General features: G+C 37.9%; 3 protein-coding genes across 9 annotated transcripts in view; 2 read left to right on the top strand and 1 right to left on the bottom strand.

Moving 5' to 3' along the window:
• The window catches only part of LOC139694293 (M-phase inducer phosphatase-like), a 139563-nt gene extending 137931 nt beyond the window's left edge, over positions 1–1632 (top strand). For all 4 annotated transcript variants that reach the window (XM_071592763.1, XM_071592764.1, XM_071592766.1 and 1 more), the window contains one exon: positions 570–1632. In XM_071592763.1, coding sequence (XP_071448864.1) covers positions 570–855 — 286 coding nt within the window. In that variant the 3' untranslated portion in view covers positions 856–1632. The remainder of the gene's footprint in view (positions 1–569) is intronic.
• On the bottom strand, positions 1618–3496 carry Pglym78 (phosphoglyceromutase 78). The gene is made up of 4 exons (XM_071592773.1): positions 3288–3496; positions 2839–3071; positions 2502–2766; positions 1618–1956 (listed from the first exon to the last, which is right to left on the bottom strand). The coding sequence occupies exons 1-4, from the start codon at positions 3385–3387 to the stop codon at positions 1790–1792; spliced, it is 765 nt and encodes a 254-aa protein (XP_071448874.1). The 5' UTR covers positions 3388–3496; the 3' UTR covers positions 1618–1789.
• LOC139694295 (uncharacterized) overlaps positions 3412–12966 on the top strand; it is a 40787-nt gene continuing 31232 nt past the window's right edge. For 2 of the 4 annotated variants that reach the window (XM_071592769.1, XM_071592770.1), the window contains exons 1-4: positions 3654–4034; positions 4114–4249; positions 5308–5448; positions 5533–6609. In XM_071592769.1, the coding sequence (XP_071448870.1) occupies positions 3922–4034; positions 4114–4249; positions 5308–5448; positions 5533–6141 (999 nt within the window). In that variant the 5' untranslated portion in view covers positions 3654–3921 and the 3' untranslated portion in view covers positions 6142–6609. Of the gene's footprint in view, positions 3483–3653; positions 4035–4113; positions 4250–5307; positions 5449–5532; positions 6650–12966 lie in introns of those variants that run through there. The other 2 variants (XM_071592772.1, XM_071592771.1) reach the window with 2 other exon arrangements.

A 12966-nucleotide genomic window follows, 5' to 3' on the forward strand; every position in this document is an offset into this window, starting at 1 on the left:
GGGGAGGGAAACAACATGAGAACATTCTCTGTTGTTTCTGAAAAAAAGACACTCAAATTACTGTCCCAGTTAATTCTTTTTACAATTAGTAATGCACCTGGCTGTCCACCACATTTCAAAGATTCAATCCTTACCTTGGGGATGGACACTGAATTCAACCAGTGGTTGAATACCCAAGAAACCAAGTGGCATGCAATCGCTTTTCATGTCACAAGATTCATCCATGAACCAAAAATATATGCCTACTTTTTGGTGCTAATCAGAATATTTCAAGATAAAATCCTGGTTTTGTCTAAATTAGCATTCCTTGCTATTACCAGTTTTTTCTTAATTATATATAAGGAATTTGCGGCCCCATTTGGTTTCTTTTTGTCTGTTAATATTTCAATAGATAAACAGTGGAAAAGATAGGCTCAGAAGGAACAAAATTTTAGAGTAGGAAATATTGGGTATATTTAAAATATTCAAACTGATAACATTTTCCCTTGCTCTCTAAATGTTTATAATTATAAAACTACAAATTATTCAGCTGTGGTATATGTATTTTAATTGGTGAATTTCTTTTCTAGATCTAGATTCTTAAGGAACTCTGACAGGGACAGGAATAAGGAGTGTTACCCAGCCCTTCATTATCCAGAAATTTATCTTCTTCATGGTGGCTATAAGGAGTTCTTTGACAAGCACAGTGATCTATGTGAGCCTTGCTCTTACCTTCCAATGGCTGATCCTCGTTATGAATCTGATCTACGCACCTGTCGAGCCAAGTCCAAGTCTTGGACTGGAGGAGTGGGGACATCAGGCATGGAAGGCTCGAGGATGGCAATGCGTGGAAGCCTCAAGAGATTGGGCCTGTGAAATATATTTATTCTTCAAGTATTCAACTCGCTGGCCTGTTATCATTCTTCGTTGCCATAACTGTGTGTGTGTGCAATGTTTAACGGTTGAGTGTATCCATTAAAATAAGTATCGTGTGTGTCCGTGTTGCTGGTGATGCATGTATATGGGGGTAATTGTTTCTTATCGAGAAAGGGGATTCCTTCGTTTAATTTTGAGGAGGAGTAGGTTTTGAACCGGTGGCAATTCATTTGTTTTAGTGCCATGCTGCCAAAGCATGATCCTTCACTTGGCTCGGCAAGGGTGTGAATGGTTGCAGAGGGGAAGTTTGTTTTCTTGTGCCGAATGTAAAATTGGTGACACTTTGGAAAATTCGGGGCAGAGCCATGTCTTTTGAACATTGGTGTGAATGAGTGGCAAGAAAGACTTATATGTATCGAGTGTTGGTTTCTTAGATCCAAGAGGGTCAAACGTGTATTATCAGTGCAATCATTCTGTGTTTTGTGGGACACTAGACACAATCACTGCCAAATAGGATATAAGCAATATTGTGATGTGAATGAATGAGATGAATTTCACCATCCACTATCAAAGCCATAAATAAAAAGTTTTATCTTATATATTTTTGGATCGCTGCTTGTAATCAAAAAACAAAAAAAAATTATTGAATATTGGAATGTTTGCATCGAGAAAATCTAATGTATTAATGCATTATGGTGTTAAATGTGATTGACTGGGAGGTTTGGATTCAGCCTATGTATTTTACATGAACAACAACTCTAGTGAGAAAGACTGTTTTTATTTGATTTGATCAGAGATATACACCGAGACAATTTTATAGCAGTAAACTACTGCTCAGCACAGGTAATTTTACATTGATCATACAGATTTATCATTATGCCATCCTGAATAAATACACCACATTTAACTATAACTTGGTTAAGTTTTGATTTGTTCACTTGGCCTTTCCTTGTTGAGCGACAGCCTCCATTGCTTTTTTCACTGTTTCTTCATCACCCAAGAACTTCATAGACACAACAGGTTTCATGCTTTCGTCCAACTCATAAACAAATGGGATTCCAGTAGGTAAATTTAGTTTCATGATCTCGGCATCAGTCATCTCTGATGAATGCAAGAAGATAAAATTAGAATGTACTATGCGTGGAAAAGTTTCAGACACCTAAATGTTGACCTTGCCAGTGACATGAAAGGTCAAATAGATGTCAAATTGTCCACGACCCACAAGGTAAAATATTCTCTCCCAATGATTTCAATTAACTTCAATGAAAAACGTTAGCAAATCAAGATTTATTTAGAAGAATAGTAGAACTCTTGCATTTGAGTAAGGTTACCATATACCAAAACATAGATATGAGCGCAAATAAAAAAAAAGGTTTATTCACACCAATTCTATTGAGATAGGAAATAACATCATAATTGAACACTTGGCACTTTTGTGGTGAGCTAATGCCTAGGCGCAAGGAGAAATAAATTAGTCTTCATACAGGATATGCTATTTCCACTTCCATGGGTGATTCAATATCGTAAACTGAAATGCTTACGAATTACGATACTTTTTCAGGGATATTTTTTCATGGTGATCAACATTCTACGACAAACAATGACCATTCAATTCAGATATTCTCTATGTTAATGAAAAGACTTACGATCAAGATGTTTCACGATTCCTCGGAGACTATTGCCATGAGCTGCAATCAAAATTCGTTTGCCTTCTTTCAGTTGAGGTACGATTGTTCCATCCCAATATGGTAAGGTTCTTTCAATCGTTAGCTTGAGAGATTCGAACTTTGGAATATCCGCAGCCGCAGGTCCTCCGGCAGCTTTGTGGTGGTCGATGATACTCTTATAGTACGGATGATCCTCTTCCATTGGTGGCGGTGGGACATCAAAGCTCCGACGCCAAATTTGTACCTTTTTTTAACAGTTACTATTTAGTTCATAGCGATGCATTGTAAGCTACCAATGTCAGCTTTAATCCATTACCTGTTCTTCCCCGTATTTTTTTGCAGTTTCTGTTTTATTTAGTCCTGTCAAAGCTCCATAATGTCTTTCATTTAACCTCCATGTTTCTTGGATAGTAATATCCTTCTGCTCAATTTTCTCAAGGATGTGACCCAAAGTATTTTTAGCACGGGTTAAAACTGAAGTATGGGCAATGTCGAATTTATAGCCAGCATTCTTCAGCGCATCTCCTGCAGCTTTTGCCTCTTGAACACCTATTATGTAAGGAAATAAGTAATACAACGGTTAGACACTGATGAAAGTACCAACAGCTTATTTATAGGAAAAAGAGTAAACGCATCAATATGAATACTAGATTATATTCTTATATACTGGCATGGGCAGTGAGAATGGTAAAATTATTTCAGAAACTGACGCGGTGCCCTTGTATACAATACCTTGCCGGTTGTCTGCTAGTCTTTAATGCCTACCTTGTTCACTTAAATTTGCATCAAACCAGCCGCAAAATTGATTCAGTTTATTCCATTCACTTTCTCCGTGCCTGACCATAACAATTGCGTATTTAGCCATTTCAATATTCGGTTATTTCTGGAAATGTCTAAGGAGCAAAGGGAACTGAGCAGACAGACGACCCAGACGATTCGATGTCCTCCACTGACCTTCAGGTACTCGATTGTAGTCGATCCTCCCTCGACATATATATACGTATCCAAAGGGAAAAGTAATTGAGCATCAACATGTAAAATATGGAGTCTAATGAAAAAAAATAATTCTAGCCCGAAATTGTCATTTTAGAAGACTCAAGGCTAAAAGAAATGAAATATAAAACAGAACTAATAATTTTTTAAACTATTTCGCTTATGTTTTGTTCTTTAATGGACCGGTTCAGTTGACAGACGTAAAGTTTGTAAACATAGTAATATATGCATATTTTTGACTTGGAAATATGCTTTCTTTGATACGCAATTAGAACCAACGAATATATTAGCAAAATAAAAATATTTTAAGATTACTTACCACAGATAGATAAAAGAAGTATCGAATTGGAAAGATACTTCCAATTAATTAAGGAGCTATTCCTTAGATGGAAATATTGTAAGCAACATGTGTTCGGTTTATTTAGATAAACTGGAGCTCTCATGTAATTGGAAAGCCAGCAATGAGAGGAATATTAAAGATACTCTTACATTAGGAAACATCGGTGAAGGTGGTATTGAGTGCGTGTCCAAGTGAAGGTAATTGCTCATCTGTAATGTTGATAATGAATGTTTTATTATTAATATTTCGAATTTTCAGGTCGGAGCTGACGGACCTGGTTAGTTTAGAAACTTGCGTTCAGCTGCAATCTCCAGGTTCATGCTCGCCGACGCCGGAATTGAGTTTTTCAATCTCGACCGATCTTGCCATTTCGGCATTAAAAGTTATTTCTGAGGTACTTGTTTAATAAAATGGATGATTACGTATTTTGTAATTTTTGGGAAGTTAAGTTTAAATTATAACAAATTCTTTAGTTATTGCATTAATGCAAGGATTTCAATGGTTGTAGTTAAGTATTTTGCCCAATTGCTTCTTTAAGCACTATTGAAGCCTGAGTCATTTCTCTTTAAGTATTACTTATGAAAAGAGCATGGCAGGTGCCGCAGTTGTTTTAAGGTAATCATGAGTCAGATGTCTTTATGAACGTAAAATACGGACAAAATGGTTGTAAAAAGTATTCGTTTTAATTCGCAATACTTAGTAATTAATGAAAAATACTCTCTGTCATAAGGTGAACTGTATCCAGTGTAATTCTTTCGTATTTTAATGATAACACATTACTATAGTTTACCAAGTATAATTTTATTTGATACAACATTCGTAAGTTTTCTTACGGCTTTGAACTGAGCAAAATTTATTCTCTTTGCCTCGTTATCCATAGTAGTTCCCGGTGTAGATAATATTTGATTTCATATTTCAGTACCCTGCAAGCCTCCGCTGGGGTGTGTCTGGGGTTGAATACGCATCAGACTCATTTTCACCCGAATATAACCCTATCGCGGTCGGACAATGTTATTCTGATCCCATATTGTTCGTGGAAAAAATAACATCTTAAATCTATCTGTTCTTCACTTAATCTCTATAGTTTCATGGACATGGTCTCTCCTTCCGTAGTAAGATGGGGGTAATAATACATTTTTAACACTTATGCTTGGTCCCACAATCCCTGTCCACCCACACTATAATTGTTCTCCTCATGACATCACCTTTTGTTCTAAACAACGAGAAGACAATTCATGTGTGTGTGGTAATACGCGAGTGAAAAAAGCATTGTTTTGTCCATTTCGTGGCTACATATTGACTCGTCTACTTTTTGTGAGCCTACTCTCTAGAACCTGCTTTGTCTCTAAATAACATTTTCCTTTTAAAATATATTTAAATGCTCAATATTGTCAAACATATTTTATGAAAGTTTAAACAACTTCCCTTAATATATGTTCTCATTATATCTAGGCTCGAATAATCGAACTATATGGGAAAGGCGGAGAGTACATGTCAACTACGCATTCCGACTTCTTGGACGACTTTGAGGGAATGGCTGTTTACTCAGCGTTTGTAAAATTAGCTGTTCCATCATCTGATTGTTCTATAAAGGTTGGGTTTTGCGAACAAGATGGTATTTTTTAGGACATAATTTTCCTTGTGTATATTTTAACTTTGTCTTCGGCTTTTTTACAGTTCAAGAAACTGAAGAATGAGGACAGCATTTGGCTCTATGGAATGGGTATTTACATCCAGCCCTGCCAAGGTCAAAATTACAATGGTGTTCAAGTTGATTTCAAAAGAGTTAATGATAGGCTGCAGCAGTCTGGTTGTTCTTTAACTGGAAATGCCGAACAGTGCCTGGAGCTTCTCCATACATTTCAAACTTTCTCCCATGGTGAGAGAAAAGCACATTCAAACCTCAACTGTGTCGATGGCAGGATATCGCAAAGTGTTGGAAATGCTGAAACCTACAAAAAAATGTGTGACCTTCTTCTTGGTGTAACACCTAAGTTCTCTGGTTTAAGATCTGCAACTCAAGGTTCTGCCAATGCTCAGCTATCACCTCCTAGTGTGCACAATAAACTGGAATCAGATAAACCTGATACAGAAACTCAATCCAGTAGCTCAATGAGTAGCTCAGTGAATGACGGAATAAAAGCTCTTCTAACTGAACAGTTTCAGCGGCTTGAAAACAGTTTAATGGCTAAGATTGATGAGAGGCTAAAAACTATTGAAGATAAATTAGACGTGATGATGTTGGCAATTCAAACTCAGACTCTGAGTCTCGACTCAAAAATGTAAAGAAAAAATAAATTAATAGTTAAGCATTGGTGAGCTCATACTTTTTAAAGTTTTTTTATGTTTTTGGTGCCATCATTGAACTGTTCTCAATGGGAGGAAGCTTGTGACAGATGTTAACATAACGTTTACTGAGATGTAGAGGTATCAGGGGTGAACTCCATAAATGAAGATGTCCATCTGGAACCTGCCATAACTGCATATTTGTGAGAAGTAGTGGCTAATTTTCTCCTAATTTGTTCGATACTCAAGCAGAAATTTCGATGCATTCATATCTACTGCCAGATTCAAATATTTGTTATGAAGTCAGTATTACAAACTTCAGTGGAATCTTCACCAGCAGATAATCTACGATGCAAAGTCATCTCATAAAAATTCACTCAAGCCACCATAGGGATGTGGGAATGAACTGGTGACGTAATCAACATTTTTTCGCTTGGATATTTGGTGCATAAATTTGATTGCCCATAGGTAAGTAAATGGGTCGTACTCAGAATTTTTGGCCATAATTATGTAGAGTATTATATATTTAGATTTTATATATAGTTTATATTTATTATGTAGTATGTATACTTTTCAGAATACAATCAGGATGTATTTGCCTCTTTTGTAGTTTTCATAAAGGCATTTGATAGAATGAACTGGGGAAAACTAATGAGTATATTGCAGAAAAGAGGAATAAATTGGAGAGACAGGAGGCTAATCTGCAATCTGTACATGTCTCAGACTGCTCAGGTGCGAGTGGGGAACGGGGTGTCCGGATGGGCTTTATTAGGAAGAGGTGTAAGGCAGGGTTTCCATTATCACAAGTGTCATTCAAAGTATATGTGGTGGAAATGATCAAAGAGGAATGGGAAGAACTGGAGATCGGAATGAAAGTTGGCTGGAGATTTGTGAAATCGGTTAGGTTTGCTGATGATGAAGCTCTAGTTTGTCAGTCAGCCAAGGAGTTGCAAGCATTTCTGAGTGAATTGGAAAGTTACTGCGATAAATATGGGATGAGAATCATTATAAATAAAACAAAGGTTATACGACTTTCCAAAAAAAAAGCTAAGCTTAACATTAAAGTACAAGGGCAAAAACTAGAACAGGTGGAACAGTTTATGTATCTCGGAAGTGTTTTGGACCAAAATGGCCTAAGTAGTTGGGACGTAAGGAAGAATTGCACTAGGGAAAGAGGCTTTCAAAAGGAGGAAGGAGTGGATGACATGGAAGTTTAGTCAGGTTGTTAAGAAAAGGCTTCTCAAAATTTTGATATGGAGTGTAGTTATGTACAGTGCAGAAACATGATCACTGAAGCAGGAGGCAGGAAAAATGGATGTTAAGCATATTGATCGGCTGCGAGATGTTGAAGACTGTAATAGAGATGAGAATGTTAGGCAAGCGAGGAAAGGACAGGAACAGGATAGGGATGTTGGATGGGATGAAGGGAGTACACAGAGATGAAGGACTTGTTGTAGAGTAGGATGCTGGATTTTGTTTCGTTTGGAGATATTTATTTGGTAGTTGCGTCCATCCTAGACCAACCTTAACAGGTAAATTACCTAACAATAATGTATACTTCTGGATAATTAGTGGTAGATTGAGGGAATGATTTGAGAAATTCCAGATAGCATTTTCTGGAATTTTTCAGTAAATTTCCTCTCTTAAAACTTTTATGCACCATTATTTCAAACTATTACAAGTGTATTCATTGAGCAGATGTATGTTTGGGTTACCTAATGTTTTCAACCTCCCTACTCTTTATGTTGTTAAATCCAAATCTTTTTTTCCAATTTTCAGCAAGCATTTGATTTAGAATAAGGCTTTCATTTAGTGTAAATTGTTGGATTATGTATATGTGAGTTCTCGTAAAATCTGTAATACATACTCTACTCTAACAAATTTGATTTCCTTGCTTCACACAGACCTTATTATATACATACCCATTTTCATAGCTGTGGATTGACTTCACTCATGCCTGAATTAAATTTCCCCTCTTCTTCACCGTTCTGTTTGGGTGTGGTGTTACAGGGGTGGGTTCTGTGTCAATGGATTTTAAACAATCCTGTTCAAGTTTCAAGGGAGAAAGTCTGTGTCTGCTGATGATGTATTAATTTCTTCTGTAGTGTCTTACTTTAACATGTTTAATGTAATTGGGCAATTTACTCCATGCATCCCTTTTTTTATTTTAAGTATATCAGGGGTTTGCCATTTCCAGTGCATATTTGTCATGTATTTTACAGTTTGGACTCTCAATCAATGTGGGAAATGCTGATGATTACCCAATTTATTCAAATACTTTAGGAAAAGGCCTATTTTTTGAAAAAGTCACTAATTTGATATTTCAATCCAGAATTTCCAATGAGAAGTATTTACCCTTTAGTGTGTCACCAGTAGGTACCTACCTAACTTCAGACTAACTAGAAATCACTTCATGAAAGCCCATAATTAAACATGGCCGTGCCTATAATAATCCTATCACCCCATACTTGATACTTACATCATCATAACTGTGGTGATATAAGTGTAAGGTATGGATTAATAAACTAGGTCCTATGGAATTCAGTGTGTTTTCTATTATGCATTTATTTTCCAGTAGATTGATTTTTACCATCTGTAAATGAAATTTAAGTTGTGGACTCATTATTATTGGGGAATCGAGATGGTGCGGGGGCTAGCGTACTGGCTTCCCACCCAGAGGGCCCGGGTTCAAATCCCGGCGGTGTTGAATATTTTTCAGAGGTATCTCGATCCCTGCTTGAGGTGCTTTGTGGAGGGCACTTTGAGTGAGTACGCCGTCCGTCGGATGGGACGTTAAACTGTGGACCCCTTGGCGCCTTTCGTAAAGAGTAGGCTAATGCCGACGCCGGGTTTCTCTCCACCCTTCATCCTTTCCTATCCATCCCCTATGGCGCAAATGACCTCAGCTGTCGGTCGCCTCCCCTCAAAACTACTACTCATTATTATTGATGTTCTACAGTTTAAGGTTTTGGATGGACACATGCTGAACAACAATAAAGTTCTTTGCGTCTCCTAAGAAAACAATCTGATATTCAAAGCCTGCCACTAAGCTTTCTTCAGTTCTGCATACTTTCTTCCACTCTTCATTTTGTCCAATTTGGCATCTTTCTACTCATTTGCCTAATGTTCTCCCCTCCATCACAACATTCACTATCCCATGGCCAAGCAAATGGCTCTGCATAAATATTTTCTGCGTCTTTTTGGTTTCTCCCAAAGATTCCCTCTCTTCCAACACCATGCTTAGCACTTCATCATTTGTTTTCCTTTCTGTCCACTTAACCTGTTCCATCCTTCTCCACATCCACATTTCGAAAACCTCCAATCTACACTCATTTTATAGCTTCAGCAACTATGTTTCTTCACCATACAAAACCATATTCCATATCAAAGTTTTGATCAATCTTTTCTTGACATCCTTACACTACGTCCCTGCCATTCATTCCTTCCTTATACTGAAAGATTCTTTGCCTAACACAATTCTTCTTCCATTGTCTGTATTACTTGGATTATTTGGCTCCAAAACATTTCTGAGATGAGTAAACAGTTCCACGTGTTCTAGTTTTTGAACTTCTATTTTAAAGTGTAACTCGTCTTTTCTCTTTCTTGAAAACTGCATGACCCTTGTTTTGTTGGCATGTATTCTCATCCCATATCTATTGCACTTACTTACCTTACTTATGTGCTCAGCAATGTTTGCAACCTCTTGGCTGACTGGCAAACCAAATCTTGATTGCCCACAAAATCTGATTTTTTTGAATTTTCCATCAACCTAACCTCCATTCCTATTACCAGTTCTTCCTATGTGTCTTTAACGTCTTTCTCTGCATATGCATTAAATGGAATGGGTGATAATAGACACCCATGCCAAACCTCTCCTCCTAACACTGCAAATTCTGACACTCCATCTGCCACTCACATCTGAGCAGTCCAAGACATGCATGGGTTGTGGTTATGCCTCCTACCTTTCAAATCTACTCATATTTTCTGCAATACATTCATTAATTCTACCCAATTCACTCTATCCATCGCATTCTAAAAATCTACGAAACAGACCAATACATCCTAATTGTATTCTATGTTCCTCTCTATAAATGACCTCATTACTACCATGACATTGTGTGTGCCTCTCACCTGCTTGAACTCAAACTGATTATTCCCTATGTATCATTTGTCCTGCTCTTCACCCTCTTATCTATGATCATGAGTACCACTTAGCTGCATGCAAAATCAAACTTATTTTATAGTCCTCGCATATGGTGGCCTTTCTCTTTCTTGGGATAGTAACTGCTGCAGATCTGATGAAATCCTCTGGCGGAATTCCCCCCTCATAAATGCATTAGTCCATATTAACTCTTACTCTCACATTTTCCTAAGCCTTGTAGGTAGTTCTGTGGGGATTTTGTCTACTCCCATGGGCTAATTTGATTTCAATTCCCTTTACCTTGCTATCAAGTGTGCCTGGAACTAAGCCCCTATCCACATGATATTCTCTTCTATGTATAAAATGACTGGCCTAATGTCTATACCATGTAGTTCCACAATACATTCATTCACTGTTTTATCTTCCCTAGTTCAGTTAATAATTTTCCTGGCTTATTCATGATTGTCTGCATGAATTTTCCCGTGTTACATCTTGACATTGGTTTCACCTTTGCATTTAGTGCACCATAATCTACCCTCCTTTGTAAACTTTCCATATCCTTGCACTGCATATCGGAAAAGAAATAATTATTCCACTTATATTTTATTGTACACGGCTTAGGTAGTAGTAGTAGTAGTATTTAGGGGAGGCGACTGACAGCTGAGGCCATTTGCACTATAGGGGATGGACAGGAAAGGATGACGGGTGGAGAGAAACCTGGCGTCAGTATTAGCCTACTCTTTACGAAAGGCGCAAAGGGGTCCACAGCTTAACGTCTCATCGTAGGTTAAGAGTGGAATGTAGAAATATTAACAGGATTGACAGAGAAGGAATATCAGCAGGCTGCAGAGGAAATCATGAGCGAGGGAAAAGAGCAGATTACTATTGAGGAAAAATGGAAGTTGTCCAAAAAGGGATATTCAAAGCACAAAAGAAACTATAGGATCTGTTATATAGAAAGGACAAGGTAGCATGGATCATGCATGAGATTACTAGGGAGATTGATGAGAAAAGGAAATGGAAGAATGTAAACACAGATAAAGCAGCAGGAGGTACGAAGTGTTAAATAATAAACTGAGATAGGTAACCAAGAAAGCAAAAGAAGCATGGTAGAAGATGCAGTGCGAGGATATGGAGAGTTTGCAGAGGAAGGGGGGAAATTGGTGTGCTATACAATAAGGTTAAAACATTTTGTAAAGTAAGAAGGAAAATCTGTGTTAACAGTGAGAAATAAGATTGGAAAAATAACAGTGGAAGCAGAAAAGATCCAAGAGAGATGGAAGGAAATGAAAAGAACTGTATGGTAAAGAACGTAGGCCAGCAACTTAAAGGTTTAGGAAAATGTAGGAGGAAGAGTCTTTATGGACTAATTCATAGCATTTATGAGAAAGGATTCTGGCCAGAAGACTTTGTTAGATCAGTGTTAGTTCCTATTTCAAAAAAGGTAAAGGCTACACGTCATGTGAGTACTATACAACAATAAGTTTGATATTACATTAAGCTTAAGTGGTTCTCTGGATTATCAACAGAAGGATGGAGAGCAGGTCAAATGAGCTGACTTAGGAGGTAATCAGATTGGGTTCTGGAAAGGGTGAGAGGCACAAGTGATGCCAGTGCAGTAATGAGGTCACTAATAGAGACGAATATAAAATAAAATCAGGACAGTATTTGCATTTTTTAGATTTTAAAAATGCATTTGATAGAGCGAATTGGAAAAAACTAATGAATATATTGCAGAAAATATGAGCATATTGGAGAGAGGGAGAGAGAGCCTAATCCATGACCTGCACATGTATCAGGCAGCTCAGGTGCGAGTGGGGGATGGATAGTCCAAATGCACAGTGTTAGGAAGAGGAGAATTTATTTATTTAGCATTGGGCTGTTTGTGGCCATCAGATCAGAATATTAAAATTGATAACAATGGGCACAATTACTAACACCCAAGCCCTAGGTGGGGAAAAATCTACCCAGGCGAGAATCAAATCCGTACCCCAAGGGTTGGCTGACAAGGACATTACCCCGCCACCAACGGTGAAGGCAGGGTTGTCCATTACCACCTATACGGTTCAATATATATGTGGAGGAAATGATTCAAGAGACATGTTAAGAACTGGAGATAGGAATGAAAGTCAGTTGGGAATTCATAAAATCAGTTAGGTTTGCTGATGACCAAGCTTAATTTATCAGTCAACCAAGTGGTTGCAAGCATTGCCGAGTGAATTGGAAATTCAATTCGATAGATATGGGGTGAGAATCAATGTAAATAAAACCAAGGTAATGCGGTTTTCCTGAAGGCCAAGTTAAATGTTAAAATAGCGGGGCGGAAACTTGATCGAGATGGTGTGGTGGCAATCATACTGGCTTCCCACCCAGAGGGCCTGGGTTGAAATCCCAGCGGTGTTGAATATTTTTCAGTGGTATCTCGATCCCTACTTGAGGTGGTTTGTGGAGGGCATTTTGAGTGAGTACGCCGTCCATTGGATGGGACGTTAAGCTGCGGACACCTTGGTGCCTTTCGTAAAGACTAGGCTAATTACGATGCCAGGTTTCTCTCCACCCTTCATCCTTTCCTGTCCATCCCTAATGGTGCAAATAACCTGAGCTGTTGGTCGCCTCCCCTAAATAAAACTACTACTACAGTTAATGTATCTTGAAAGTGTTTTAGATCAACATGGTCAAAGTAG

The sequence above is a fragment of the Hetaerina americana genome, unplaced genomic scaffold, assembly GCF_022747635.1.
Source record: "Hetaerina americana unplaced genomic scaffold, ioHetAmer1.1.p SCAF_5, whole genome shotgun sequence".
In the NCBI taxonomy this organism is placed as follows: domain Eukaryota; kingdom Metazoa; phylum Arthropoda; class Insecta; order Odonata; family Calopterygidae; genus Hetaerina; species Hetaerina americana.

Excerpts from the sequence above, each read along its gene's own strand:
- Pglym78 (XM_071592773.1), bottom strand. The coding sequence starts at position 3,387 with ATGGCTAAATACGCAATTGTTATGGTCAGGCACGGAGAAAGTGAATGG. Across the intron at positions 3,072-3,287 it reads TGCAAATTTAAGTGAACAAG|GTGTTCAAGAGGCAAAAGCT; the intron begins GTAGGCATTAAA and ends CTTACATAATAG. Across the intron at positions 2,767-2,838 it reads AAAAATACGGGGAAGAACAG|GTACAAATTTGGCGTCGGAG; the intron begins GTAATGGATTAA and ends TGTTAAAAAAAG.